The 27,641-nt window shown below is 44.6% G+C and overlaps 1 protein-coding gene and 1 long non-coding RNA gene across 3 annotated transcripts in view; one reads left to right on the top strand and one right to left on the bottom strand.

Annotated features, from left to right (window-relative positions):
- The window catches only part of LOC308592556, a 48,292-nt gene that overhangs the window by 14,143 nt on the left and 6,508 nt on the right, over positions 1-27,641 (top strand). The window contains exon 1 of one of the 2 annotated variants that reach the window (XR_014010546.1): positions 12,716-13,978. The exons of the other annotated variant lie outside the window; for it this stretch is intronic. This is a non-coding gene — a long non-coding RNA (uncharacterized lncRNA). Of the gene's footprint in view, positions 1-12,715; positions 13,979-27,641 lie in introns of those variants that run through there. 2 annotated transcript variants of the gene reach the window in all.
- Positions 1,554-21,733, bottom strand: IL22RA1 (interleukin 22 receptor subunit alpha 1). Its single transcript, XM_081204071.1, has 7 exons — positions 21,424-21,733; positions 18,805-18,937; positions 9,744-9,922; positions 8,468-8,655; positions 6,859-6,994; positions 5,685-5,809; positions 1,554-4,185 (listed from the first exon to the last, which is right to left on the bottom strand). Exons 1-7 carry the CDS (start codon positions 21,464-21,466, stop codon positions 3,238-3,240), a joined length of 1,752 nt encoding a protein of 583 aa, XP_081060197.1. The 5' UTR covers positions 21,467-21,733; the 3' UTR covers positions 1,554-3,237.

Here is a 27,641-nt window from a genome sequence, read left to right as displayed (position 1 = left end):
TTACCCTAGTTTATGCATTTTCTTACAAATTACTTGGCTAGAGAACCACACTGCAAACAAAGGGGAGCGCAAGCGGTGAAGAGCTTATTAGGCGCTGCAGGAGGTGTCACAATTATAACATCCCATGGAAGGTGAGAGGGGGCCCCGGATTTTGGTGTCTCACAGGGCTTCAGTGAAATTTTACAGTCTGCCACTACTGCAAAATTTCAAAGGATGTTGGCATTTTTCTTCCTATGCAGTGGTACCTCGGGTTACAAACACTTCGGATTACAGACTCCACTAACCCAGAAGTAGTATCTCAGGTTAAGAACTTTGCCCCAGGATGAGAACAGAAATCGTGTGGTGGTGGTGCAGCGGCAGTAGGAGACCCCGTTAGCTAAAGTGGTACCTCAGGTTAAGAACGGTTTCAGGTTAAGAACGGACCTGCGGAACAAATTAAGTTTGTAACCGGAGGTAACAAGCAAACTGAGATTAAGATTTAAATGGGAATAGTAGCAATTCTCTCCCCCTACTGCTGCTTTTGAGTTTCTGCCAAATATGCTTTAGATGTTGGCAGGATAAGAGTGCTGCAAAGGTTGCATGCCACCCCACCCCACCCCAATCTCTGTTGAGCAGTAACAAGATTCCAGGGGGTTCCAGATGCTCACCTAGAGTGAGCAAAAGGGTTGTGCTTTTGTTGGGAAAATCAAAGGATGGTGAAACAGAAAGGCAGTTTTACCACTTTATTCTATACAGTGGAACCTCGGGTTTTTGAACGTAATCAGTTCCGGCAGACCGTTCGACTTCTGAAATATTCAAAAACCGAAATCTGAAAGTGGAAGCCTCAATACAATAGGGAAACTCAAAACGGAAGCCACGTGGCACGTTCGGTTTCCGAAAAATCATTCGAAAACCGAAGCAGTTACTTCCGAGTTTTCGGCATTTGGAGGCTGAAATATTCGTCAATGGAGATGTTTGAAAACCGAGGTTCCATTGTGCCAGCACCAAGATTTAGAGCTGTGTGGCCAGTTCCCCTGCAGAGGGCGCCAAGCCGAGGGGGCGCAAAATAATAGTAATAATAATAATATTTTTTTAACCTATATTTATATGGATACCTCCTGAGAAGATCCATTAAAAAGCAACTGCACGGAAAGGAATTATTGTGAAAATAATAAATATTGGGAGGTGGGAATTTTGTCCTTGCTCAGGGCACCGTACCACCAAAGTCAGCCGCTGCCTACACCCTACTTGGCTTGAGGTGGAAGTGAGGATGGAAGAACTCTCTTGCATTGCTTCGTCTGTTTGCTAGTTAAAACAAAAGTGGAGTGGTGTGCTTTTTTTTGGCATGTTTTATTCTCCATTGGAAACATGAGAGGTAAAAGGGAAGGGAAGATTTAGGCAAGCTCTGAAGCACACGTTCAAATCCTCTCCCTGTTTCTGAAATGGGAGCATTTGGAGCCCTAGGGACGTTGCAGCTCTGATGTCAGATGCTTCATGGTGCTCCCACAATGACGAAGAGGATTTTCCTCTCTGACATCAGAACAATGTCAAAAAAGTAGATCCATTCCATCCTATGACAATGTTGATGTATTTTATTTACTTTTTATTTCATAAAAAATTATACACTGCTTGATTGTAAAAATAAAATTCTCAAAGTGGTTTACAAAAGACAGAACAGAAAAACCAAGAAATATTTACAACCCCATTTTAAAACATACAAAAGTTAAAATACTAAAACAGCTTAAAATTGCCTTGTGCTACATCTATTGTTAGCAATACTCAGAGTAGATCCATTAAAATTAATGGACATGGCTAATTTAGGTTGAGCGATTTAAATGGGTCTGCCCTGAGTAGAACTTAGTAGGCTGTAATTCTTCCTTCCTTTAAGAGCTCTTTTAATGTTTTTATACTTGGCTCCAGAAAATTAATCATCTGAGTGTATACACCCTTCCATGGAATTATGGAATCATTGCCTCAGGCAATTTATTAATAAAGCTTTCCTTACATTCCGTTGTGTTTGGACCTGGTTGTTTGGTTCAGTGCATTTTGCAGGATCAAGTTAGCTGTGAAGTTTGGAACACAGACAACTCCTCAAAGGGTATAGGCTATTTTGAACTATAAATACAATTCTTAGCTCTCTGTAGACTGAAAATAAGTCAGAATAATAATAAAAATATTTATTAGTAAAGTACAAAGATAGTACATACTTCTCTCGCACCCCCCATGTAATACAGAACTGGGGAAGAGTCACCAATGTCTCTGCTGCTTCTGTTCCTGTTCCTTTAACTCAGGAGCGGCCAACCTTTAGGAGCCAGTGAGCAAATGTGGAATTTTGAGGAAGCAGACACCAGTCAGAAAATGGCTGCCGTGGGTATGTGACACGCCACAAAATGGCTTACATCTAAAAGAGCAGAAAAAGAGACGGGTCCACAAAATGGTGGAGGCATTCACCCCGTCAACAGTCCTGTCATCCATGAGGAAAAGGTACCTACATCAGCCACTGCCATGCTTGCTCACAGAGAGAAGCTCTTTGCAGCAATCATCTGTTCAGAATGGGAGGGCAGGAAGGTGTCCAGCCCTGGCATCCAATGAAATGTGAGCATATTTAAGGGCGGTGTGCAATGTAGGAGAGGCCAAGTCAGTGCAAACAGGAACAGAGCAAGAATAACAAGCAGTCTCTTGCAAGCACTGTGGATTTGTTTGGTGGAAATTTACTAAGACCTTTCGTGAGCATCATAAGAGGAACTCACGGGCACCCTGGTGCCCACGGGCGCCACACTGGTGGTTCCTGCTCAACAGCGGCAGCTTCTTTTGCTGACATGAGCAGGTGGTCGTTCTTATCGCCAGGCCATGTAAAGGGTCGCCTCCCGACTTGCAGGCAAAACTGTAATTAGCACAAAGGCAGGCCAATCGGTGTGTTTCCTCCCACACCCTATCAGCTGGCAACTCAAGTTTGGGGTATCTGCCACAAGATAGGACCAGCACTGTCAGGATTCCTTGTGCAAGCTAACCAGCAATGTGTGAGGGACAGAATCACCTGGGAATAATCATGCCAGCAGTACCCACCCAGTTGGCAGGGTACCTATCAACCACATTTAGTTTTCCTTTAATGGGCTGAAGTGTGATTCACAAAGAGGATTCAGGAACAGCTGGGAAAAGACATTTCCTTTCAACTCTGTTTTGGAGGGAGACATTTCCACCTCCCTTGTGTTATCGCCTCCCCTCGCTCCATTCCTCAGTTGCTGGATGCGTTAACCATTATTCCTCAGACGCCTGATCCCACTGCACCTTCAGCTCCAAGTCTCTGAACAGGCTTGTGAAGAGCCCATTGCTGTGGGCAGAGTCTAAGGTATCTGGGTTTGTACCAAGGAACCCAGGCTTGTTTTCCAACCCCTTGCTCTCTTGAGTTATGCAGTCCGATACAGGGAGTCCCAAAGGCTGATGCTGGGGATTCGTCCAGGCTGTCAAATCCCAGGCCACCCACTGCCCAGGGTTCTGATCTTGAATGATGCTGCTGCAGGTGCGATTTGAAAACAAGGATGGTGGCATGCTTGACAGAAGATTGCCATCTGAGATGGCATTTTGGTCGAATTCCACCGCAGATGGTTGCAATTCTGCAGGCTGCTCTCTGTAGCTCCCTGTCGTGTTGCCTCTTGTGGCAGGTACTCTCTCTTCCAGAAGGGGTGGAAGCAACTGTGGCATATCTTGCATGTCTTCCTGAAGCAGCAGACATTGAGTTCGCTCTGCATCTCCCAACACAGGCACTGGCATCTGTTGGGGCTTGTTTCCCCACAATTCTCTTTTGATCTGTTCTGGCGGCTGTGCTTTATAATGCTCGCTGCTCAAGGAGCCCTCAGCTAAAGAATCGAGCTTCCTCACTTGATTTGCTGAAGAATTTGCTTTGGTGGAGCTGGTGCCTTCAAAACACACTCCATATGTTAAAGGCGAAGGACCTTGTGTGCATGGTGGGTTGTTCTTGGCCATTTGTGGTGTATAACCTTCATGCTGAGCAATGGTCTGGAACAGTGGTGCGTTGGCCTGTTTCTGGTAAGCTGTTTCTGTCAGGCTGAACACTCCCTGATGTTGGGTGATCTGTGCCTGGTGCTTCTCTATAGTAAGTTGGACAGGCTTGCATGATTCATAGGGGTTCAGAATATATTCCATTCTTGGCACGAGAGGTTGGGAGCGTAAAATATCCTTGAAATCCTATCAGGGAAGAAGGATTAAATTTAGTTGCCAGAGATAAGCATCAGCATAAACGTAGGCAGCTAGAGAGATAATGAAGCAGAGTGGCGGAAGGACCGAGTGGTGAAGCGGGAAGTCCCCAGCATTAAGAAATCAAGTTCACTCTCTGCCGTGGGGCCAGCATGGAACACAGGAAGTTGCCTTATACCAAGTCAGGCCATTGGTTCATCTAGGTCAATATTGACTACAGCAGGGGTAAGGGAAACCTCTATCAGCCTGAGGGCCACATTCTCTTCTGGGCAAGCTTCCAAGGGCCACATGCCAATGGTGGGCAGGGTCAGAGGCAAAAGTGGGTGGAGCAATGAATGTAAATTTCACTTTTGTATACTAATTTCTACAGACACTCACACACTCCTCTTTAACTTCCATCCAGGCAGGCACAAGACATTACTAGAGTTCAAGATCACATCCCAGCTGGGCAAAAACATTCAAGGAGTGTGTGAAGCAGGTCGAGTGAGGGATGCGGCCTGGTCAGAGGGGGGGTGGCCTGTGAAGAGTTTAGAGGGCGAGACAGAGAGGACTCGAGGGCCACAGTTGGCACCTGGGCCTGAGGTCAAATGCGACAGGCTACAGGGATGGGCAGCAGCTTACCAGGATTTCAGGCAGGGGTCCTTCCCACCTCTACCTGGAGAAGCCAGGGATTGAACCTGGCATATTCTGCACGCAAAGCCGTGCTCTACCACTAAGCTATGCTCCTTCCTCTAAGAGGAAAAGGTTTTTCACTTCAGGGTGAGCATCAACTTTGCCCTCAGGGAACCCTCCGTGAATTTAGGGGAGGGGAGAGAGGGTTCTTATCCCCTTTCATAATGGGCTTTGTAGAAAGCACTGCTTCTATTTTATCCAAAGCCCACTGCAAAAGGTTCCCCTCTCTCCTCCTGAGTTCTCTGTCAAAATAAAAAAATTCCTTCCAGTAGCACCTTAAAGACCAACTAAGTTAGTTCTTGGTATGAGCTTTCGTGTGCATGCACACGAAAGCTCATACCAAGAACTAACTTAGTTGGTCTTTAAGGTGCTACTGGAAGGAATTTTTTTATTTTGACTATGGCAGACCAACACGGCTACCTATCTACTACTGAGTTCTCTGTGTAAGCCAAAGAGCTTGAGGGGTTGAGAGAAATTAATGGCGACCACAAAAATCACAGGTGGCTACTAAGCCAAGCCAAAATATGGGAACTCCTGGTTAGTAAACACCAAAACTGCCATGTTTTGTTTACATGAGTAACCATTCCACCAAGTCTCTCCACTTGCAAAGAAATTCCTAAAAGAGAAATCAAACTATTAGGAACCCAGGCAGTGCAGCAATTTCTCCAGCATTCCTGGGTGGGGGCTGCAGCCTTCTCCTTGCCCTTCAGGCGCTACTCTTTTATGTATGAACAATGCCCAGCAATTAAAAGCCCAGGCTCATTAATAAAAAATCCAACAACCTTCCATAAAGGGGGGAGGGGAGGTACAGTACATACCAAAGACATGGGTTGCTGTGCGGTGTGCTGTTTAATATACTTGTAAATGAAGTAATATATTGTTCCAAAGATCAACAGTGCCGCAAACAGAGCTACCGCGAACAAATATGCAAACCAGGTGGTATCTGGAGAGAAAAAACAAACCGTTAAAGATAGCAAGACCAGGAGAGTTGAGAGGGCAGGAACAGATGGCATGCATCGTCTAGTCATTCTGGCTCAAGAGTTCATAGGACTGGTCTGAGCTTTTATAAAGGATCATCATCTTTCCAGCCAAAGTAAAGGGAAGTGATGAATCTCCATAGGGACAAAGGAAGCTGCCTTAGTCAGAACACTCGTCCATCTATCTTAGTATTGTCTACACTGGCTAGTAGCGCCTCTCCAGAGCTTCGGACAGGGGTCTTTCACAGCCTTACTAGGAGATGCTGGGGGTGAAAAATGAGACCTTCTGCATTCAAAGAAGGTTCTCTACCACTGAGCTATGTGGCCCTTTACTTTTTGAACTAGCAAAATGCCCTTATTGTGGAGAGCAGAAAGGAAGTCTATGAATGGCAAAGATGCCCAGAGGGCCTCTGTACACACTCAAAGAACCTGGAGCACCAGGGACAGTTTACTGTGGTGTCCACAAGTGTGACACTTTCCCACAGGAATGAAGCATAACTCTTTATTTATATGAAGGCAGGTAACAGGTCTCAACATTTGTGAGATGGAATCTGCTTCCTGCTCCTGGTGTCCTCCGTTTCTTGTGGTGGAACAGGGTTTGTCTCCTGCAGGATTTCAGCCCAGTGTAATTTAGTCACCCTGCTGTGAAGGGTGCCTCTTGGTTAATGCCTCTTGGTTAGCACTTGCGACATCACCAACCCATTCCAAATCCCTCAAGCAGTGTTTCATTGTTTGCAAAATATTTGTGGCTTTCTTGTTGTTAAGATAAGGGCTTAACTCACATTCATGGAAAGGTATATGTACCTGTGTAAAATAAATAAATACACTGAGATGGGGGGGAGGACAAAGAGCTCCATAGACTCATTTGTGGCAGGCAAGACTGGGGACTGGTACATTCATTTGTGATGCAAGTTGTGCCACAAGGTTCACAATGGGAAAATTGTCTGTGGTGACTGCTTCATCTCTAATGTTTTCAGTATTTAAGATCCACCAACATTTCATAACAATGTCTCACCTGATAATGTTTTTGCCCGAAAAACATAAGGCTTGCTGATTTTGTCTGAATATCTTATGTGTATTGTGCCATTGTATTCGGTGTTGGGATACAAGTCAGAGATTTCAAATTCATTGTTGTTGTTGACTTTGACCCACTAGAGAGAAAGAGAGAGAGAGAGATTTGTATTTTAAGTAGGGAAAGTGGTACTTTGTGTTATCTACTTTCAAAGCTCCACTAAGGGCCAAACTGTATGTTATGCTTAATGTGTAGTATATAGTTGTGTCTTCTGTTTTCAGTCCCCTGATTTCCACTCCTGGTGGCAGCTGGGGGTAAACCTGCCCTCTCCAGACCATCAGGGATCCTTGCACCTCTGATTCACTCAGGAAAAACAGAGGATGTAGCTGCATGCTGTGAACTGAGCATAACATGAAACTTAGTCCTGACACTTCATAAAACAAGGGTGTTTCCACATGAATATGTACAACAACACAGAGAGAGCTAAAGACTGAAGCTGAAACTTTTGGTTACCCTCAGTTTCTCATTTCTCCAATCTGAAGTTCAGTTCTCCATGTTTCCACATAAGTATGAAATTCTTTTTAAAAATGCCCTTTGAAAATTCACAAATGTTTCAGTGCAAATTACTCCAAATCCACACATCGTTGTATGCATTTTGCCTAATCCACACATTTTGGCAAAACAATTTCCCCTAACATAATGCACGTTTGTATGTTATTTTCACCAATATATGTATTTCTATGCACACTTCAGTATGTGCATTTTTAAACAAATCACACAGCTGGAGAACTGCATCGCAACATTCGGAGAAGTGCAAATATTGAAGGGTGGCTGTGTTTTGGTTTGCATATTATTTTGGAAAATGTGAATGAGGTAGGTTTGTCTTTAAATGAGAACTGAATTAAATTTATTTCCCATTCTTAATCTGTATGGAATAGCACTCCACTGACCCTCAAGAAGTGTGCAGTAGGAAGGTAGCCCATCTAGGAGAAGGAAGAGTTTGGATTTGGTATCCCGCCTTTCACTCCCTTTAAGGAGTCTCAAAGCAGCTAACATTCTCCTTTCCCTTCCTCCCCCACAACAAACACTCTGTGAGGTGAGTGGGGCTGAGAGACTTCAGAGAAGTGTAACTGGCCCAAGGTCACCCAGCAGCTGCATGTGGAGGAGCAGAGACACAAACCCAGTTCCCCAGATTGCGAGTGTATCGCTCTTAACCACTACACCACACTGGCTCTCAGGAAAACTCTGACCCTAAACCTTTGCTGCCTTGCAAGATATCTTTGGGAGAAGAAAAGGCCAAAGAGGGAACCCTACACAAATCCAGAGTGGAGTCCCTAAGACAGTCGGATGGTGCCTTGTACACCTCCTTCCAGCAACTAACGCCAAACATATTGCTCTGCTTTTCTTTGGACCACACTTTGTCACCTGGGCACCCTGCTCAGGCTTGTACCCTGGGGAGGTCACTTTGGTGTTGCTAACGCAGCAGTTTGACTTCACCCCCAGAAGTGCATTCCATTGTCTCTTGAGACAGACAACAACAGTCAAAGAAATAAGAATTGGGTACTTTCCCCCCAAAGTTACCATTTTCTCTCATACACCTCCCCCCCCTTACCTCCTGCTTTGTCTTTTGGCAATGTATCGTTAATTCGTATTCAAAGGTCGTTCCAATTTGACTGAAAATGTCTACGACGGTCAGGATCTGTTTATCCTTGTCTCTCAGAGGGGTAGCAGGAGGTTGTACATAGAACTTTATTGAATTAACACCGGGTGTGTATTTCACATCAGGACTCCCAATAATGGCTTGGAGAGAGAGAGAGAGCAAGAGTGAGAAAGCAAAAGGGATTTGTTTAAGACTGAAAAGTTTAGTGATAGTAGTTTTGAGAACTGGGTAACTGAGGCATTTAAAAAGAATTGGCTCAGTTTCTTCAATACTGACTTCTCATTGTTAGCACCCTTGGCCCTCACATGATGTCTACACCATGTATTTAAAACATTCATACGTATATGCATAATTTTATTTGTATGCCACCTTTCCACAGTTCAAACCATGATCAAGGCGGCTTGCAACATGAAAAAATACATAATTACAGCACAACAAAAGCAGCCATAAAGAAAACATCATAAAATACACAACCAAATTGAAAAAAATACACATAAATCATATTAAGATCTAAAATAAACTTAAGATAAAATAAATTAAAAATTAATATCAATAACAGCAACAATACCCCCTAAACAATTCCCCAACCAACCCAAGAGGAAACACTCTTGTCTTCTCCCCCAGGAATCCTGGGAACTGCAGTTTGTTAAAGGTGTTGGGAACTGGCCCAGTGCCATTAACAAACTACAGTTCTCAGATTCTTTGGGGAAAGTGATGAGTGTCAGAGCAGTGTGAAGATGACCAAAACATAGGAGTGCAGAACCTTTGGCCCTCCAATTGTTGCTGAAGTACAACTCCCATCAGCCCCAGCAAGCACAGCCAATGGCCACAGGTGATGAGAACTGTAGTTCAGCAACATCGGCACAACCTGCAATAGCTGCACCTGCTGAATGAGGCAGCTTTCTTAAAGAAACATGAGGCCTGTCTTTGGGAAACATGTTTACCTTACTCCTGCAGCTTTCAACCACTGTATGGAAGGGAGAATTTCAAGAAATGCATCTTACCCCATCATAGTGCCATAGTGGCGAGACATCCTACAAACTGTTGACGTTTATTTTCTTGTTTACTTTTTAACAATGTCTCCCACTTTTCCACTAAAGTAGAACTCAAGGCAACTCAAGGAGAGGGTGTGTGGTTTGGAGAGAATTTTGAGGGACAGGTGATTTGGTAGACATTTGGCTGCTGGGCCAGAAGTTCCCCAACCCGGTTTACAGTATTAGCCACTTACTGTTTTCCCGGGGATAGAATCTTGAGGACTCGGCCCATTCGGAGACGCAACAGTTAGGGACAGTTGCTCTCACTCTGGCGTAGTAGCACTCGGTGAAGTTTTCCGTTTCAAGCGTGAGATTGCAGGAGCGGCGTGTGATGTTTTGGCACTCGCTTTTGTTCTGCCATGCATCCCCGTACCTATGAACAAAGGTAGCTGAGTCAGGCCAAAAGCCCATTTAGCTCCGTATGATCCAGAGAGCGCCAGTGTGGTGTAGTGGTTAAGAGTGGTAGACTCGTAATCTGGTGAACGGGCTTCGATTCCCCACTCCTCCACATGGAGCTGCTGGGTGACCTTGGGCTAGTCACACTTCTCTGAAGTCTCTCAGCCCCACTCACCTCACAGAGTGTTTGTTGTGGGGGAGGAAGGGAAAGAAGATTGTTAGCCGCTTTGAGACTCCTTAGGGTAGTGATAAAGCGGGATATCAAATCCAAACTCTTCTTCTATTATCCAAGCTGACTGGCAATAGCTCTCCAAGATTTCAGGCTAGTGTTTTTCCCAGCCTCACCTGAAGATGCCACCAGGGATTGAACCTGGGACCTTCTGCATGCAAAGCAGATGCTCTACCTCTGAGTTACAGCCCTTCCCCCACAATCACTGCTCCCCATCTGCTTTAGGCAATGTGTGGGTGGAGAACAGCAGGCAGTGGCATAGACAGCACACGTCACTGTTAAACCACAGGGAAGGTAATTCAGGTCTGAGACAGACATCAATGAAAAAGAGACACGTGCCTGGATATGCCACGGAGCAGTGTGTTGCAAGCTGCGATGCTACCAGCCACTTGGCTGGCTGTGCTATTGTTGCCGGGATTCCAGCTTAAGACAAATAAGGTGTGAGGGTTTTAGAGCAGTTGGGCCTATTTGGAAGTGAGTTCTCTGCATTCAGCCCTGCATTCACTCCAGGGTGGAGTTCAGGAACCTATTTGGTTTGGCAAGCAGCAGAACTGAGCACTGCACAGCACCGATTGGCCAGCGCCTTTAACATCACCAAGGCAGCTCCCACCTGCAATCTCTAGGACAATTTTGCTTTTAAAAAGCTTCCTTTTAAAACAATGCTAAGATGGCATATGACAGATACTTTAGGGGTCAAACAGGCTGCCCCCTGGGACACAGTGGAGTTAGTGCAGATCACATCATACAATGTGGGCCACTAAGGTCAGAAGGCAGGTTTCACCCTCAGCCCAATGGTGTCCTTAAGAAAACTCTATTACTTTTTCCTTCATAAGTGGAAAATAATAATAATAATAATAATAATACAGTGGTGCCCCGCAAGACGAATGCCTCGCAAGACGAAAAACTCGCTAGACGAAAGGGTTTTGTGTTTTTTGAGCTGCTTCGCAAGACGAATTTCCCTGTGGGCTTGCTTCGCAAGACGAAAACGTCTTGCAAGTTTGTTTCCTTTTTCTTAACACCGTTAATACAGTTGCGACTTGACTTCGAGGAGCAACTCATAGAACGCGGTGTGGTAGCCTTTTTTGAGGTTTTTGAAGACTTTGGTGATTTTTGAAGCTTTTCCAAAACTTTCCCGACACCGTGTTTCGCAAGACGAAAAATTCGCTAGACGAAAAAACTCGCGGAACGAATTAATTTCGTCTGGCGAGGCACCACTGTAATAATAATAATAATAATAATAATAATAATAATAATAATAATAATAATAATTTTTATTTATACCCCCATCCCCGGCCAGAGTTTGGCTCAGGGCGGCTAATGCCAGTAAAATTGCAGTAAAAACGCAATAGGGAGGGAAACCAATTTAAAATACAGGCTAAAATGCAATTTAAAATGCAGCCTCATTTTAAAAGTAGCCCATAAATCAAAACCATAAGGGGAGGGAAACATAAGGGTCAGACTGAGTCCAAACCAAAGGCCAGGTGGAACAGCTCTGTCTTGCAGGCCTTGCAGAAAGATGTCAAGTCCCACAGGGCCCTAGTCTCTTGTGACAGAGTGTTCCACCAAGTCGGGGCCAGTACTGAAAAGGCCCTGGCCCTAGTTGAGACCAATCTAGCCACCTTATGACCTGGGACCTCCAAAATGTTGTCATTTGTGGACCTTAAGGTCCTTCGCAGGGAATACCAGGAGAGGCGGTCCCATAGGTACATGGGTCCTAGGCTGCAGAGGGCTTCAAAGGTCAAAACCAGCACCTTGTACTCCACTGGGAGCCAGTGCAGTTGGTAAAGCACTGGATGAAAAGAGCAGAGGGTGTCATGTTACACTGAATCAGACCTTGGGTCCATCTAGTTCAGTCTCGCCTACACTCACTGGCATCTGCTGTCCTGGATTTCAGACCGAGGTCTCTCTAGGCGCAGTCTGGAGATGTCAGGGATTGTACCTGTTTCTGCATGCATTGAGCCACTGCCTTACTTTCAGATGGCTGGTTGCCATCCATTGCTGCGCTGGGCTCCTTTGGGAGGAAGCGTTGGCCATAAACTGAATAAGTCATGACAATAATATGAGGAAGAAGAGCATACTTCCCCACCACTCTGGTAGCTGGTGGCCTTTGTCAGTAGGAATCTCATGGATGGGGTGCAAGGCAAGAATACAAAAAAGGGCCCAGGGCACCTCTGTGCAGGCCCTCCTTCCAGACAGACTCCAGCCATCATAATAGCCCATCATTTTGTTTGTTTCATCACCCTTGGCGCAGGAGGAGTGGCTCCTCTCATATTCCTCCCTTGAATGAGGCATGCCAAATATGTAGAACAGGGAAGGCTCTCTCTCTTGGGGTGCCAGCTTGTCACCATTTTAGTTATTCGGCTATCAAGTTTCCTTTCTGCCCTTTGCTGCAGAGTCCCAGGCTGGGTTGCAGCAGCACAAAAAGCCCAATGACATTAAAACCGGTTAAAAGCATTTACATCAAAGAAAATGCCAGAAAAGTACAGTGGTACCTCGGGTTACATACGCTTCAGGTTACATACGCTTCAGGTTATACACTCCGCTAACCTAGAAATAGTGCTTCAGGTTAAGAACTTTGCTTCAGGATAAGAACAGAAATTGGGTTCTGGTGGCGCGGTGGCAGCAGGAGGCCCCATTAGCTAAAGTGGTGCTTCAGGTTAAGAACAGTTTGAGGTTAAGTACGGACCTCCGGAACGAATTAAGTACTTAACCCGAGGTACCACTGTATATGGAAAAATAGAAAGGGAAATTGAGTAGGTCCTAAAATATATATGTCAGAAGGCCAGGGTAGAGTGGTTTGTCTTCAGTGCACAGTGAAAACAATGCAGTGATGGCACCAAGTGCATTTCTTTACCGTCGTAGCAGGCATAAGGCCGGGCAAAGGGGTGGGTGTTTCACTAAGGCAGAGGCAGCCAACAGAGTCTTTGGATTACAACTCCCATTATCCCTGGCTATTGGGCATGCTGGCTGCAACATCTGGAGGGCACCATGCGGGCTACGCTGACACTAAGTTGTCATGTAGTATACCTTGCCCGCCATATTTGACCTGATGGTAGGGATGGAGGGATGGAACTCAGTTTCTAATTTTCCCAGTCTTTGATCCAGTTCTCTACATTGCTGCAGCAGTTTACAATTTTTCGCCATGAAAAGTTGTCAGGATTTTAGTGCAAATTTCTCCCAACAAACATGTTTGTGTGCGGTTTTGATTAACGGACTCATTTCTGTGAGCAATTTCCCCCAATAGAACACACATTTATATGTTCTTTTCATTAATATATGTGTTTTTATGCGTTATGTGTTTTATACACTTTCCCCTAACATAATGCATTTTTGCGAAACATTGTTGCAAAATTGGGAGAAATACGGATTTCAGTGGATGGGCGGATGGGTTTTGGTTCTCATATTGTTTTTTGAAAGTGCAAATTGGGTAGTTTCACTTTAAAATGAGAATTGAATGGAATTCCTCCTCCTCCCAACTTTCCAAAAGCCTTTGTCAGCAAACAAGGTTTCAGGTGAGGAGTTTTTTTTTAAAAGTCACCACCCTACAGTGCAATCCTAATCATGTCTTCTTACAATTAAGTCCTACTGGGTTCAGTGTTTACTTCTGTGTTATTAGCATTTGGATTGCAGCTTTAGCAAAGCAGCAACAGCAGGATTAGAGGAATAACCCAACTCCTCCTCCTCCTCCTCCTCCTCCTCCTCCTCCTCCAGACTTTCTGCCAGCAATTTCATGGGTTGACAGAACGGAAAGATGACAAGACTTACTGCAACTGTCTGCTACCAAGTTTGCGAAAGGCTTTGTGGGTAAATATGCTTGTGGAAGAGGAGGGCAAGTTTTTAAAGAGATGGTGTCACTTACTGCGAAAGCCATAAATATGTTTTCATTGTCGCCAATCTCTTCATCAGTCATCCATTCATTATGTCTTGGTGGGTGTTCCCTGAAAGTGTGTGTGTGTGTGTGTGTGTGTGTGTGTGTGTGTGTGTGTGGCTCTCAGGCTATCTGGTGCCCTTCAAATCAAATCCAGGGATCTCTTTTCCTCCCTGTTTTGCATCTCGAAAGCAGGCAGTGGTGTAATTTATCTGCATATTTTCCCCCCTCCACTCTTTAGCTTAATTGCTACAATGAATATTCAATTTAGATATTAAGGTTTAATGAGAATTTCATAACCCATCCGTGGATTGCAACCAGAGGGTTATGTTTACTGGAAAGATCAAAGGAGGAAAGTGTCTGGGTGCCAAGTTCTCCAGCTTGTGCAACAGAGGAAAATCTAAAGTACGATGCAGTTCAGGGGGACAGCAGCTATCTCAGCAATGTGATGGAAGCAAATTGGGTGAAAGCTGTCATCAAGAGGATTTGTTTACACAACACCCCTACCCAGTCATCTGAGTTAGATATGTCTTTGCTCATTTTACAGTTATTGGAAAACATTCAGATTGGGTCTGCTTGTGCAACAGCATGAAGTGGACTGTATCATGGGCAGGCATGATGAAAAGAGAGCACTTTTTTATCTGTTCTGCCAGAATAGGAATAATTCTTGCATATTTTATGCATTATTATAATATGCATTTTATGCACATATATGTATACCCCAAGTTTCCTAAAGTTACCAGCACATAAACAGATACCTACAACAATGTGTATAAAAGAGTACTTTGCATTAATACTTATACAATTATGTTGCAGAAATATAGTACAGTGGGACTTCCGGGTTAGCGCGATCGACTAATGGCGGATTCCCTCCGAGCCCCGGAGGGAATCGGCTCCGTAAGAGTGGGGTCTTGCCGCTGTGGTGACGCGGGGACCCTTAAAAATCACAGGCGGTGAAGCCTGTGAACCTGGTGACTCGGCGGGCACCATTTGCGCCCCCCGACCCGCGAAGGAGCCTTTTTAAAGGCTTCGGAACGGGGGACGGGGTGAGTGGCGCGGTGCTGAGAGTCGACTGCTTCTCCTGCAGAGTGAAGCCGCATGCCATGGTCGGAGAGCGCTGACTTCTTCTTATGAACAATTGGACTCTAAAGCAGCAACCCGTGAGTAGTACGGAAATTGGACTTGTAAAGAAAAAAAAAATTTTTTTTTAATTAGGCACGATCGGGGAAGGCGCAAATAGGAAGTCCGTCTCCCCGTCTTATATATAATCTAAAGCAAGGACCAGCTAACTAAGGTCGAGAGGATTTTATCTTTTTTATTGGGTAAAGACATTAATTTCACGATTTGGCAGTTTAAGTAATCTTACTGGAGGATAAGAGCTAATTTTGGGAGCTGAAGTGCCACCTCCCGGACCCGGGAGTGATCCGCGAGAGAGCCTGCTGAAGAGATATTGAAGAGCTTGACAGCTGTCAAATTAGCTGTCAAGATGGGAAAAGAGAACTTTGTTTTATACTGTCTCTGCTGGTTATATTCGTTACAATTTGGCTATATTTTGTTGAAAATAAGGAAAAACCGATACAATCTAACTTGATTTTTGGATTTGAACTGGAAGGAATACTAAGTAACCAAAATCCCTCTAGAGGGGGTTTTGGGACATTACAAGAATGGCTGAAGTAGGGAAAATTCAAGCTAAATTGGACAGAGTGTTCTTTCTCTTGGGAAAGTTACAAGGCCAAATTGATGTTTTGGCTACCAACGTTGCAACTCTGGACTTAACAGCAAACAAATTCATTGAATTCGATAAGGACTTGATCCAGGAAGTTTATGCAGCTGGACAAGAGGAGAAATTTGAGAATCTTGAGAATGCGGAGAAAGAGACACATGTTGTTTCTGAGGAAAAGGAAGGAGGAGATGTAATGTTGCAGATGACAAAGGAGAGCCAGAGGCCTGACATGATGGTTATAAAGGAAAATAAGAACTTGATGAAAATCTGGTCTGAGCTTGAGATTGAAGAATGGAGAGATCTCCTTATGTGGAGATCTGAAGACCTAAGGATTACAAATTTGATTAAGGTGAAAGTTGGAGCTTTGGGGACATTTGGACTTGAAAGGAATAAGAAACAAGATTTGGGCTCCACTTTTAAGTATGGAGGTCTGGCTGGAAGAAACATTGTCCCTATCGGGCCAGAGCGTCTCCGAGATCTGGTGTTTAATATTAAGGACTATCAAAAAAACCGGCAGAGAGGAACTGAGAGAGAATTGAGAGCCTCGGACGTGAGATCTCCAGGCTGATAGCAGATTAAGACTGATGGACATCTGTTGGGGATTGAAACCGGGAAAGGGGACGGGGTGGGCTTTGGGGATCCAAAGGGTGTATAATTATAATCCATCTTTTTTCTTTTTATTCTGTTTTGTTACTAGTATGAAATGTGGGGAATTCGTGGAAGGGAAATTTGGGTCGACTTTAGAAAAGGATTTAAGATTTAAGAATGAACATTGATGTATAAATCTGGATGTTGAAAAAATGGTTTTTTTTAAACTCAATTAAATATAAAAAGGTTAAAAATTGGGGATAAGAACTTGTTGAATTAACAATTTGAATTGAAATATAAGAAGGGGAGGTGTGGGGAAGTCAGAGAAATATGTTATAGGAAAAGAAGGGTTCTAAACTGTATATGTTTTCTTTTTTTGTTTTTTGTTTTTTTGAAATGGAAAATTTTTTAATAAATATCTATTTTTTTAAAAAGAAATATAGTACAGTGGTACCTTGATTTGCATACGTCTTGGTTTGTGTACGTTTTGGATTACAAACACGTCAAACCTGGAAGTTTTTTTTGGATTACAACCTGTTGTTTTTGGATTACGAACAAAATTTTTTTTGAGGCCTCATTGGCAAAAGTGCGCCTTGGGTTACAACCTGTTTTGGTTTACAAACAGACCTCCAGAATGGATTATGGTTGTAAACCAAGGTACCACTGTTCGGTATATATATATATATATATATATATATATGCAGGTTTTGGTGTCTTCGGGTGTCTTCCCGTGTAAGAGTTGGGGTGTCTAGGCGACGTTTCGACGAGGTCTCACTCGTCATCTTCAGGCTGGTGCTTTCGGCTTCTTGTTACTAGAACAGAGCTCTGTTCTAGTAACTCTGTTCTAGTAACAAGAAGCCGAAAGCACCAGCCTGAAGATGACGAGTGAGACCTCGTCGAAACGTCGCCTAGACACCCCAACTCTTACACGGGAAGACACCCGAAGACACCAAAACCTGCATTCCTGTACCCGTGAAAATCTACGAAAGCATATATATATATATATATATATATTGCAGAAATATAGTGTAGAATTAGTTGGGTTTTAACAAACCAACAAAACGGATAATGCCCAAGGGCTCTATGCAAGAGCACTTGACTGGGGATGAATCTACACATGGGGGGGGAACACTATAAATAAGCCATGAATTCAGTTGTTATAACAAAAAAAAAACCTCTATGTAAAATTGCATAGACAAAGTTTTTTGCTCTACAGCAGCATCTGGTGTTACATATTTATAACACATTTAAAACACTGTTGGTTTTCTAATGTAGCTGAGTCCTTTGTCAGGACCACTAAACACCGTGCATAAATCCATGGAAAACAGGTTGGTGAATGTGTGTACTTCTATGTTTGCTTACACGCACGCATGCTGAGCAAGGGGAAGCAAGCAAGTCTTGCAAGCAGCACCAGTTCCTCCCACAGCTACAGTGGCATTGCAGTTCTTCAAGGCTGCCTCTCATTTGCCAGTTGCATTCCAAATGGCAAAACTAGTTCTGCACCCTGCCATGTAGGTGTGACCTGAATTCCTTGCACTGGAAGTATTCACATTGCGATACTGGTACAAGGCAACCAGTGTGGTGCAGTGGTTGGAGCGCTGGAGACAGGAGTCCACACCCATACTCAGTTCAGTGGCAGAGCTTTGTGCTCCGGCACTGCGGGGCGGAGAGCAGGTGGGGGCGGGGCTGGTGTGCATCCTGGGGGCGGGGCACACCACCTACAGCGGCGTGATGCCCTACGTGGGCGGGGGGGGCAGCCGTGATGGCACCCGGCTGGGATCGCGCTGCCGGGGGCGGTGTGCTCCCCCCGCATTCCTCTTCCTCCGCCAGTGACTCAGTTATCAAGCTCTCTGTGTGACCTTGGGCCAGTTACAGCCTTTCAGCCTAACATGCCTATTTTGCATGTTAATAGACAGGATAAAATAGACAGGATAAATGCATAAAATAGACAGGATCACATTGAGCTCCTTATAAATGTAATAATTGGGACTGCCAGACCCATTAGTGAGAACCTAAAGTTACACAACAGCCTCAAAATATGGCCGTATCCAGAGCCACCTCAACCATTAGGCAGAATAAGTTTATCATTTCAGATGGTAGATACTGGGAGTGTTCCCTTCTAAGCCCCCCCCCCCCCACTGTCCCCTTCTCTTACAGGACAGAGCTGTGTTTCTCCATATGTACTTGCTGTCATCAAATGTGGCATAGGACGCTGTCCCATTGACAGTACTGAAAAGTCCAATTGGCTTCTGTTTCTAGAATGGGGAGGACACATCATCTTGCCTGTTGCCCCGGGCAGCAAAATGTCTTGAGCTGGGCCGGGGTCTGTTTCTTCCTTGGACCTGACACAATGCTATTTCTACAGCAAAGTATTTTTCTCCCTATCTGAGATATCTGTGGGTTCAAAGAATAACAGTCACCCCAAGTAAGGAGAAGGAATAGTCCTCTTACTTCTTATACTGCACATCGTACACCGTGCCTGGAAGTGGCTCCCCCCAGCTCTTCCAAGTGAAGATATTTTCAAAGTTTGTGGACGAAAAGATTGGTTGTTGAATGAGTGGTGATCTCTCTGCTAGCGAATTCCCTACAATGAAGGGGAAAGATTATTAGAGGTTAACCGTAGAAAGTGCAGTCTCTGTACTTAGGCTGTGTATATCTTATCAACTTAAAAGGCAGCTAGGGTCATTCTTTTTCTCAATTCAGACTAAAGCTGGTTGCATGTGGTGGTGGTAGGGACAATGACACATTGAAACAAGGGGTGAAAGGATCCATACATTTTGGCTCTCTCGGTTTCTCATTTTTCAAAATTTAAATACAGTTTTCTACATTTTTTCAACAATGGTGGATTTTTTGGGGGTCAAAAATCCGCATGAAAATTCTCCAGTATGTTTACGTGTAATTCTGCAAATAGATATATTTTTCCATGCAGTTTTAACTAACAATATATTCCTCACAATATAATGCATCTAGTATATTATTTTAACTAATATATTGATTTTTTTTGCAAAGTTTCCCTTAATATATCTTTATAAACCATCTGTGGTTGGAGAACTGTATTGCAAAATTCTGATATTTGCGAATTTCCACGAACTACCCTGTTTTAGTTCTCATATTGTTTTAGGAAAATGCAAATTTCATAGAATCAGCTATCAATGTGAACTGAATCAAATTTATTCCCCATCTCTATTTTTTCCCCATACAGTATTTCATAAGAAATGACAGGATAGATATGGATAATCATAACATTTATTACCGCCCTTAATGTTTGTGGCTAATGTCATGTGTGCACCACTTCCCAAACCGGCAGTGGGAGCACAGAACAAATGCAGAACGAAATTCCCCTCAGTTTGAGAACCCCTATTTTAGAGAATTTTATTTGCTGCTTTTTGTTGCAGTATTGCTGTACATTGGTCTGGGGTTTTGTAGGTGGAAGGGTGGTGTTGAAATGAAATAAAACTCAGGCCAGTGGGGACTCCCTACCTCTTTACCTGGCCCTCTCAGGCCTTGCTTTGCCCCCTCCTTGAGGGTTTTTGTCTCACTGGAAAGTTTCCTTGGAGTAGGTGGAGGATAGGGAGAGATATGTGCGTAGAAACTAGCTTGCTGTACAAAGGTAGCATTTACACTCATTGCTTTGCTCACTTTTGCCTCTAGCCCCGCCCACCATTTGCATGTAGCCCTTCAAAAGGCTGCCTTGGGCTGAAATGGGCTCTCCGCCCCACAAACAAACAAACAACGGTTTCAGGTGGGGAGCCAGCTATTGCCTTAAACCTGTCAAGCATTCTCAGCTGAGCGGTGTTTTGGCAACAGTGATCAGGAAATACAGACCCATATTGTTTAAAAGGTTTACAATTGTTTTTTAGAATTGTAGAAGTAAAAAAATATGCAGCTGGGATTTCCCCTACCTCATTACCCTCGCCTCATGGCAGCGATGCAAACTGCCGTGCTGGGTGTTGGCTGTAGGAGTCAACTCCTAGGGGTCTGGGGCCCCCAAAGTTGATGGGCATTGCCATTCTAATGGTGTGCGCGTACCGCGTCTTGTGATCGATTATGTGGGGCAGGGCTTACCCCAAATATTTTGTTCAAATTGGCATCCCTGGTGTTAGCTCCAGGTTTTGCAGTTCCTATGGGCAAGAGGACCTCCTCAAAGCCCACTCCCTGAACAAGTCCAGCTTCTATTACCAGGATTCTTGGTTGTGTGTGTGCTTTAAAAGTGTGTTGTGTACTCCATCAGAGTCTCACAAGCAGCAAATTGCAATAAGGATGAGAATTAGAGTTCTAGCCCACATCTCTCCCTATTCAAAGGGCAAAACCTCCCATGGAGGGAAAAGGAAGAACAACTCCCAGCTTGGACTCCTGCTTTGACAGTGTAGTGAAAAGACCTAAGAAATACTTTGATTTCAGTTCAGCTTTCTGTTTTGCTCCCCCCCCCCCAGCGCCCCAGATAGGTTGGAGACCACCTATCTGTTGAGAGGAAATCTTTCCTCTTTAGGACTGAAATCCTAGGCTTAGTACATACCATACCTTCAAACCCATATAAAGTTAAGATTAGTAAGATTTTTTTATTTTAAAAATTTCCATAATACAATAAAATTAGGAATAGAAAAGAAGGGAAAAGGACAATCAAAATAAAGAAAATAAAAGGAGAGAGAGAGAGAAATAAGATAGGCAGCTCCAGTCAGAGGTAGATAGAGGGGAGCGCGACTTGCTTGGTCGCAGAGCCTCGGGGGCACAGCAGGAGATGCTGCAACTATGCTGCATAATGGAAGGCAAGAGGTGGGGGGGCGCTGAATTTTGGCATCACACAAGGCGCTGCTGAATTTTGAGACCCCAGGTCTGCCACTGGCTCCAGCTGCCATAGATGAATGCTGTTTCTACCTGCGTGACAATTGAAACAAGTGAAGCTATGACAATGCCACTCCAGGGCGTAAGCTCGAAACAAAAGTAATGGGAGCAAGAACCAACCATGGAGATCATGTTTGCCTGCTTGGTAAATTCTCGCTACAGCTTAAAGAGATTCAGAGATCCTGAAGAGAGGCTTTAATAAAGAGGAGTCAAAGGCTGGCTACTTACCCACTAGGGAGCACAGGGCCCAGAAGACGAGAAGTTCCTTCATTAATAGCACGGCACAAAGAGTCGTGGTACGGAGCTAGCTGTCCTCAACACTGGCTGAATAAATTTGGGAAGGCTCCAGGCTGGTGATCCTGGACTACCCTGTCTGCCTCGGCTGAAGAGATAATACGGTAACTCTGTCCCCACTGCAGCACATGGAATCGAGCGAGCTTCGTCGGAGACGTCTTCTTTGCTTAAATGCCAGAGGCATCAGAGCATCCAGCAGTCTGAAGCCAAGCCAAGCATATTTCCTGATAAGGGACTTCCTGCTGACATTCCTCACAAGAAGTCAGGAACTGGTTTTTCTGGTCTAGTCGCCTTTTTCTTCTTCATTTACTATTACCTCAACCAGCAGAAACAGGGCTCCGCACCTCAGCCTGTGGCTGCGGAACTTCTGCAATTCTTGTCGCGCAAGCTGCTGTCACACTGGTGAAAATAAAAAAAAAACCCTTTTGAAAAGCCTGCACAAGGGAAGACAGTGTCAGGATGTCCTTTTGAAACAGCCTTTTACTTTGGTTTGCTTTTTTAAAAAGCAACATCCGTGCATTCCTAAGCCTGAGGTAAGCTGAGTTATAAAGTAAAATAAATAATATTAAATAAAATGTGAGTTCTTGTTTGAAAGCTACATACTCTGAACACTTATATTATCCTAAAACAACTTGCATCTGGTCCACACCATACTTTTGAAGCGCATCCAATACACAATACATACCTGGAGGAGCGTCTCCACCCCCATCGTTCTGCCCGGACGCTGAGGTCCAGTGCCGAGGGCCTTCTGGCGGTTCCCTCATTGCGAGAAGTAAGGTTACAGGGAACCAAGCAGAGGGCCTTCTCAGTAGTGGCGCCCGCCCTGTGGAACGCCCTCCCATCAGATGTCAAAGAGATAAACAACTACCTGACATTCAGAAGACATCTGAAGGCAGCCCTGTTCGGGGAAATTTTTAATGTGTGACATCTTAGTGTATTTTTGGTCTTTGTGGAAGCTGCCCAGAGTGGCTGGGGAAACCCAGCCAGATGGGCGGGGTACAAATAAATTATTATTATTATTATTATTATTATTATTATTATTATTATTATTAAGAGCACATGACTTCCCAGAGAACTGTAGTTTGCTCCTCGCAGAGCTACAATTCCCAAGGATATTTAAGAGGAAGTCATGCACTTTATATGTGCATTGGATATTATTTAAAAGGTGGGGCGTGTCTCTAGACTTTGTTCCCTCCAGATATTGTTGGGCTACAATGGGGTGGAGAAGTGAATGCAGGCAGCAGGCTGAATCTTGGCCTCTCCAATGACCATGGGCCATATTGGCAGGTGGGTGGGGCCACCCCTGTCAATTAACTGATGTTACCGTATCAGGTGAAGCATTTTCCTTTGCCTTTATGGTTTGAATTCAAACTGTGCAGGCAAAGGAATAGAGCTTTGTTTATCAGCAGTGCCTGCAAACCCTTCTTTGGGCAGGGAGCAGTGGCTGTACCTGCCTTGCACCTGATGACAGGGAAAACAGCCTCAAATTAGGTCTGTAGGTCAGAGGTTCCTCACCACTGGGCTACAACCCCCAGCATCCCTGATCATGGATGCTGATGCTGGTTGAGGCTGATGGGAGTCTAGCAACATCTGTAGGGCCACAGGTTCCCCATCCCAGTTCTGGAGGGCGCCTTGCCTTCCGCATGGCAAAGAGGAGCAAATGGAAAAGGGCTCAGTTTGGTTTGGATGAGAAAAAGGTTAAGTGGTTTGCAGGGAGGGAGGAGGTTGCTCAGAGGGGCAGAACTGACATTGCCATGAATCTATCACAAAGTGGGATTTAGATGGGCTCGCAGTGGTGGAAGTGCGAGTGAGAATCCCTGTTTTATGGCAAATGGGATTTCAAGGAAGGGCCAAAGCCCAGTGGTAGAGCAACTGCTTTGCACAGTGAAGGTCCCAGATTCAGCTGGCCCTAGCCTTCTCTACTATTTCTGTTCATAGTAATTGTTTTTGATTTGCATCTATGCATATAAATTAGCATGTACAGGTTTCGTGCAAATCTGTGTCCTCTTTTGCCTTTGTTTCATTGGTGCATTTTCTTGTTTTTGGTGATGCATAGGTAGTTGACTTATGCCCCCAAACAGACCCTGCACCAGGGGGAGGGAACCTCCAGTCTGCAGGTCTTATCAGACCCACCAAACTTCCAGATCCGGCCATTTTATCCACACCACGCCCACTTGCCCTACAACTGATGTCATATCTGACTCCTGGTGTGATGCAGGTAATGACCTGGTTCAGCCAAAAGGGGATTGCAAGGATCAGCTGATTGGGGGTGCCAGCAAAGACCTGAGTAAAGCTCTCCAGAAGACTCCACTAAGAGCTGATTGTCAGGTCATGTGGAGTGCTTTCCAACAGGCTTCGCTAGACTGGAGAGGTTACTAGGTTGCTGAAGGAAACCTACTCACAGACATTACAGTGGTGAGTAACTTGCTTGTCTGCGTGTGATATACGTGTATATATATAAAGGTTATCACTCATTTGTACTTCCTAGAGCAAGGAGCTGCCACATCCACCTCCTTGACAAATGAAGCTGCCCAACAGGTCTGTTGGTTAATATATACAGCTGCTCATCATCAACGGCCTCTTTTTGGACTTGTCATAAGAAGGCAGTCATTGTGTCAACAGCTGTCTGTCTCTGTTAAAAGATGTACCTGCCCTTCAACTCACTTGGAAGAATTTTTCCAGCACTAAGAAAATTTCAGAGGGCACGGTCAGTTCACAGACCCTTTCCGCTTTCAGGTTCTACATGCGTGAGAATGTGGTGGAAATTCATTTTACCACTTTTGCTTTGTCTGAACACTATCATTACGCGTCATGTGGGCTCATTTCCCCTTTCTTGCACTTTGCCCTGGCAAACAGCTAACTTTTTTTCTAAGGTCCAGAGAATAAGGAACTATGGCAGCCACAGAATTGGATAGCAATTCTCCTTTTCTGTCTGGAGGACACTAATATTGATTTCAGATGGGAATACTGAGAAAGTGGTGTGGCCAAATGTCACAAAATGGCTGCCTGGCCGGTGGGAAAGGAGAGGACATGGCCCAGCACTGAAGAGCTAAAGCGAAAAATGTCTTTGTTTTCTCCATCCCCGGCCTAGACAGACTTGTAGAAAAGCAGCCATCAAGAGCATAATAAGGCCCTTACGTACTGTCAGCATCGCCCTTGAGCCAGTGTCACCAACTGGACTCATCCACTTCAGCCCCGACTGGGCTAGGAGAGCTGGGTAGCACTTCCAGAGACCTCCTTCTGCACAGGAACAGGTCAAAGTGCTGTGGACTCACAGCTTAGAGTTGTGAGCACCGGATTCACTTCCACAAGAAGACAGTTGTCGCACAGCAGAGTATAGCAGAGTACAGCAGAGCATAAACGACTCGGAGAGCAGCTCTGTAGAATATCTTCTTTTATTCTATCTACAACTATAATACACAACTATGTACAGAGCTAAATGAGGTCTAAGCGAAAATGCTGAAGTGCACTGAGTGTCTGCAGCTGCTCTTAGCAGCAACCTTATCTATACACACGATCTCTAACACTCAGTCTCTCTCTCTCCGACACACTGACTGACTGACTGACTGACTGATGTTAGGCTGGAGCGGAATAAGTAGAGAGCAGAACACTGCCCCTCCTCTCTAGAAAATCACCAGACTCATCAGCAGATTCTTGGATATGGGATCAATGGCCCGTAAGAGCATAATAAGACCCTTACGTACTTCTGGATCAATGGCCCGACTCGTCCACCACCCTGTTCACACAGTGGCCTAGCACAGACCTTTTTGCAAAGCAATGTTCCCTGATCTAATGCATATTTGCATGTTAATGAATATATGCATTTTATACACTAATTACCTATTACAACTTGTGCAACTGGAAAATATAAGGAAGCTCCGCTCCAATAAGCAAATCAGATTCCTTTTCTCACAGGGATGCATCTTAAGTTCTCTTGCAATGCTGATTCAATACCAGTCTCCACTATTAGGTTGCGGCAGATTACATTTGTCTGAAACAGTGGTTCCCAAAGTGGACGTTACTGCCCCCTGGATGGGGGGTGGAATTAGTAAGAGGAGGCACTAAGAGGCAAGAGTGTGGCAGGGGGCGCTGAAAAGCACGCACCAGAGGGTCAGGTTGATCAGTTTTGTTGAATCAACTGAACTACAGTCATACCTCAGGTTGCGAACGTTGCGGGTTACGTCTTTTCAGGTTGCGTCCCGTGGTGACCCGGAAGTACCAGAAAGGGTTACTTCCAGGTTTCGCTGCTCTGTGGTTTAACCCACAGTGCCACCTGCGTATGTAATGTGTCCTAAGAATAGTGAGTGATAGCCCAACATTAGCCATGCTTCGATCCATTGAAATCCGTGGAATAGCAAACTGCTATTCTGAATTACAGATAGGTAGCCGTGTTGGTCTGCCATAGTCAAAATAAAAAAATTCCTTCCAGTAGCACCTTAAAGACCAACTAAGTTAGTTCTTGGTATGAGCTTTCGTGTGCATGCACACTTCTTCAGATTCTTCAGATGGTATCTGAAGAAGTGTGCATGCACACAAAAGCTCATACCAAGAACTAACTTAGTTGGTCTTTAAGGTGCTACTGGAAGGAATTTTTTTATTTTTGCTATTCTGAATGTTCTTTAGAGGGGCACAGAGGATGAGTTTATGGAACCAGAGGGGAGGGTGTAGCCTGAAAAAGTTTGGGAACCACTGTCCTAAAAGTTCTACCTCAGGGGTGAGGAAGGTTTGGCTCTCCAGAGGCTGATGTTGGACTCCAGACCCCATCAGCCCCAGACACTGTGGCCAGTGGTCAGGGACAAAGGGAGTTGTAGCCCAGCAGCCTCTGGTAATCCACAGGCTCCTCACCCCTTCTCCATATATGTAACAGATAGACCTTTCCTCAGTCATATGCAGGGCAGACCCAGCCTGTTAGGCCCACTTGTCGTCCTGTATGAATTGGGGGTGGGCCCTAGTACACTCTTCTTTGGGTGCAGAGGGAAGCCATTGCTTGTGACAGGGAATTTGGAAAAGCATTATGGATCTTCTCATCAAGGAAACCTTGAGAAGCTCCCAGTGACCCCCAGGCCACATTCACACCATACATTTAAAGCACCATCATACCACTTTAACAGCCATGGCTTCCCTCAAAGCATCCTGGGAACTGTCGTTTGGTAAGGGTGCCGAGAGTGGAGTTAGCCTGAGATTTCCCTGCCCTGCTCTGGGTCCTGTTCAGTAAAAAATATTGCTTGCTGGCACCCCTGGCAGCTTTATCACCATCACTGTCAGGCTTATGAAAAATATATTGGCACCAGCAGCAGAAAAGGTGAGCTGGGGTATTGGTGAGTTTCGTTCTGTACGAAGATGTCACATACACACCCTGAGCCTCTCCTGCATTTCAAGCTGAAAGTTCTTAACAAAATGTTTGGCTCAGCCCTATTTCAAAGTGAACTTGGTTGTTCTCGTCACTCCTGTGTTCCACAGAAACATGTTCAAGATCTCCCCTTTTGACCGATTGAAAAACACACACAAAGTTTTGAATAAAATATTTTCCCCCTGTAAAAGTTTATTTGTAGCCTATTTATGGCTATAAAAACATACATTATTTAACAATGCAAATAACAATACAACTCAACATTATACACATACAGTGACACACTTGCCATTTTATTGATAGGGTTGCCAGTTGTTATTATTTATTGAATACGGCCCTATACCTGGAAGTCTCAGTTTCCAACCATATTTTTCATTCTAAGGAGAAATACCACCTGTCAATATGCATGGAAAGGAACCACTTCTCCTGCCTGAAGAAATCAAGGGAGAAGAGCATGCAAGGTTACACTTCAAATGTGTGCATGTGTCAGACTCTGTCACAGTAAAACTTCCTTTAGAAAATACTGTTTGAATTACCCAAAGTGTTACCAGGGGTGGGTGTGCATGGTGGTTTCAAGCACACTTAGCTAGGCAATAAAAAGGAAGGTGGGAAGCAGCTTTGGGCGAGGTAGGTTTGTTTTCTCTGGAGGAATCATAGAATCATTGCAAAGAACTAGCCGATGTCCTTGAACATAATATTCATGTCTCGAAAAGTGGCACAACACAGTAATGGAAAGGTCTCCGGTTAACGGATCTTAATCTGGGGCTCAAGGAGAGTGGTTTTCCCTAGCCCTTATCTGAGC

This window comes from Podarcis bocagei (assembly GCF_964188305.1).
Source record: "Podarcis bocagei genome assembly, chromosome: 7".
Taxonomy (NCBI): domain Eukaryota; kingdom Metazoa; phylum Chordata; class Lepidosauria; order Squamata; family Lacertidae; genus Podarcis; species Podarcis bocagei.
This window is presented reverse-complemented; position numbering and strand designations above follow the sequence as displayed.

Excerpts from the sequence above, each read along its gene's own strand:
- IL22RA1 (XM_081204071.1), bottom strand. The coding sequence starts at position 21,466 with ATGAAGGAACTTCTCGTCTTCTGGGCCCTGTGCTCCCTAGTGG. Across the intron at positions 8,656-9,743 it reads ATTCTATCCCCGGGAAAACA|CCATTATTGGGAGTCCTGAT; the intron begins GTAAGTGGCTAA and ends TCTCTCTCCAAG. Across the intron at positions 5,810-6,858 it reads TCGGGCAAAAACATTATCAG|ATACCACCTGGTTTGCATAT; the intron begins GTGAGACATTGT and ends TTTTCTCTCCAG.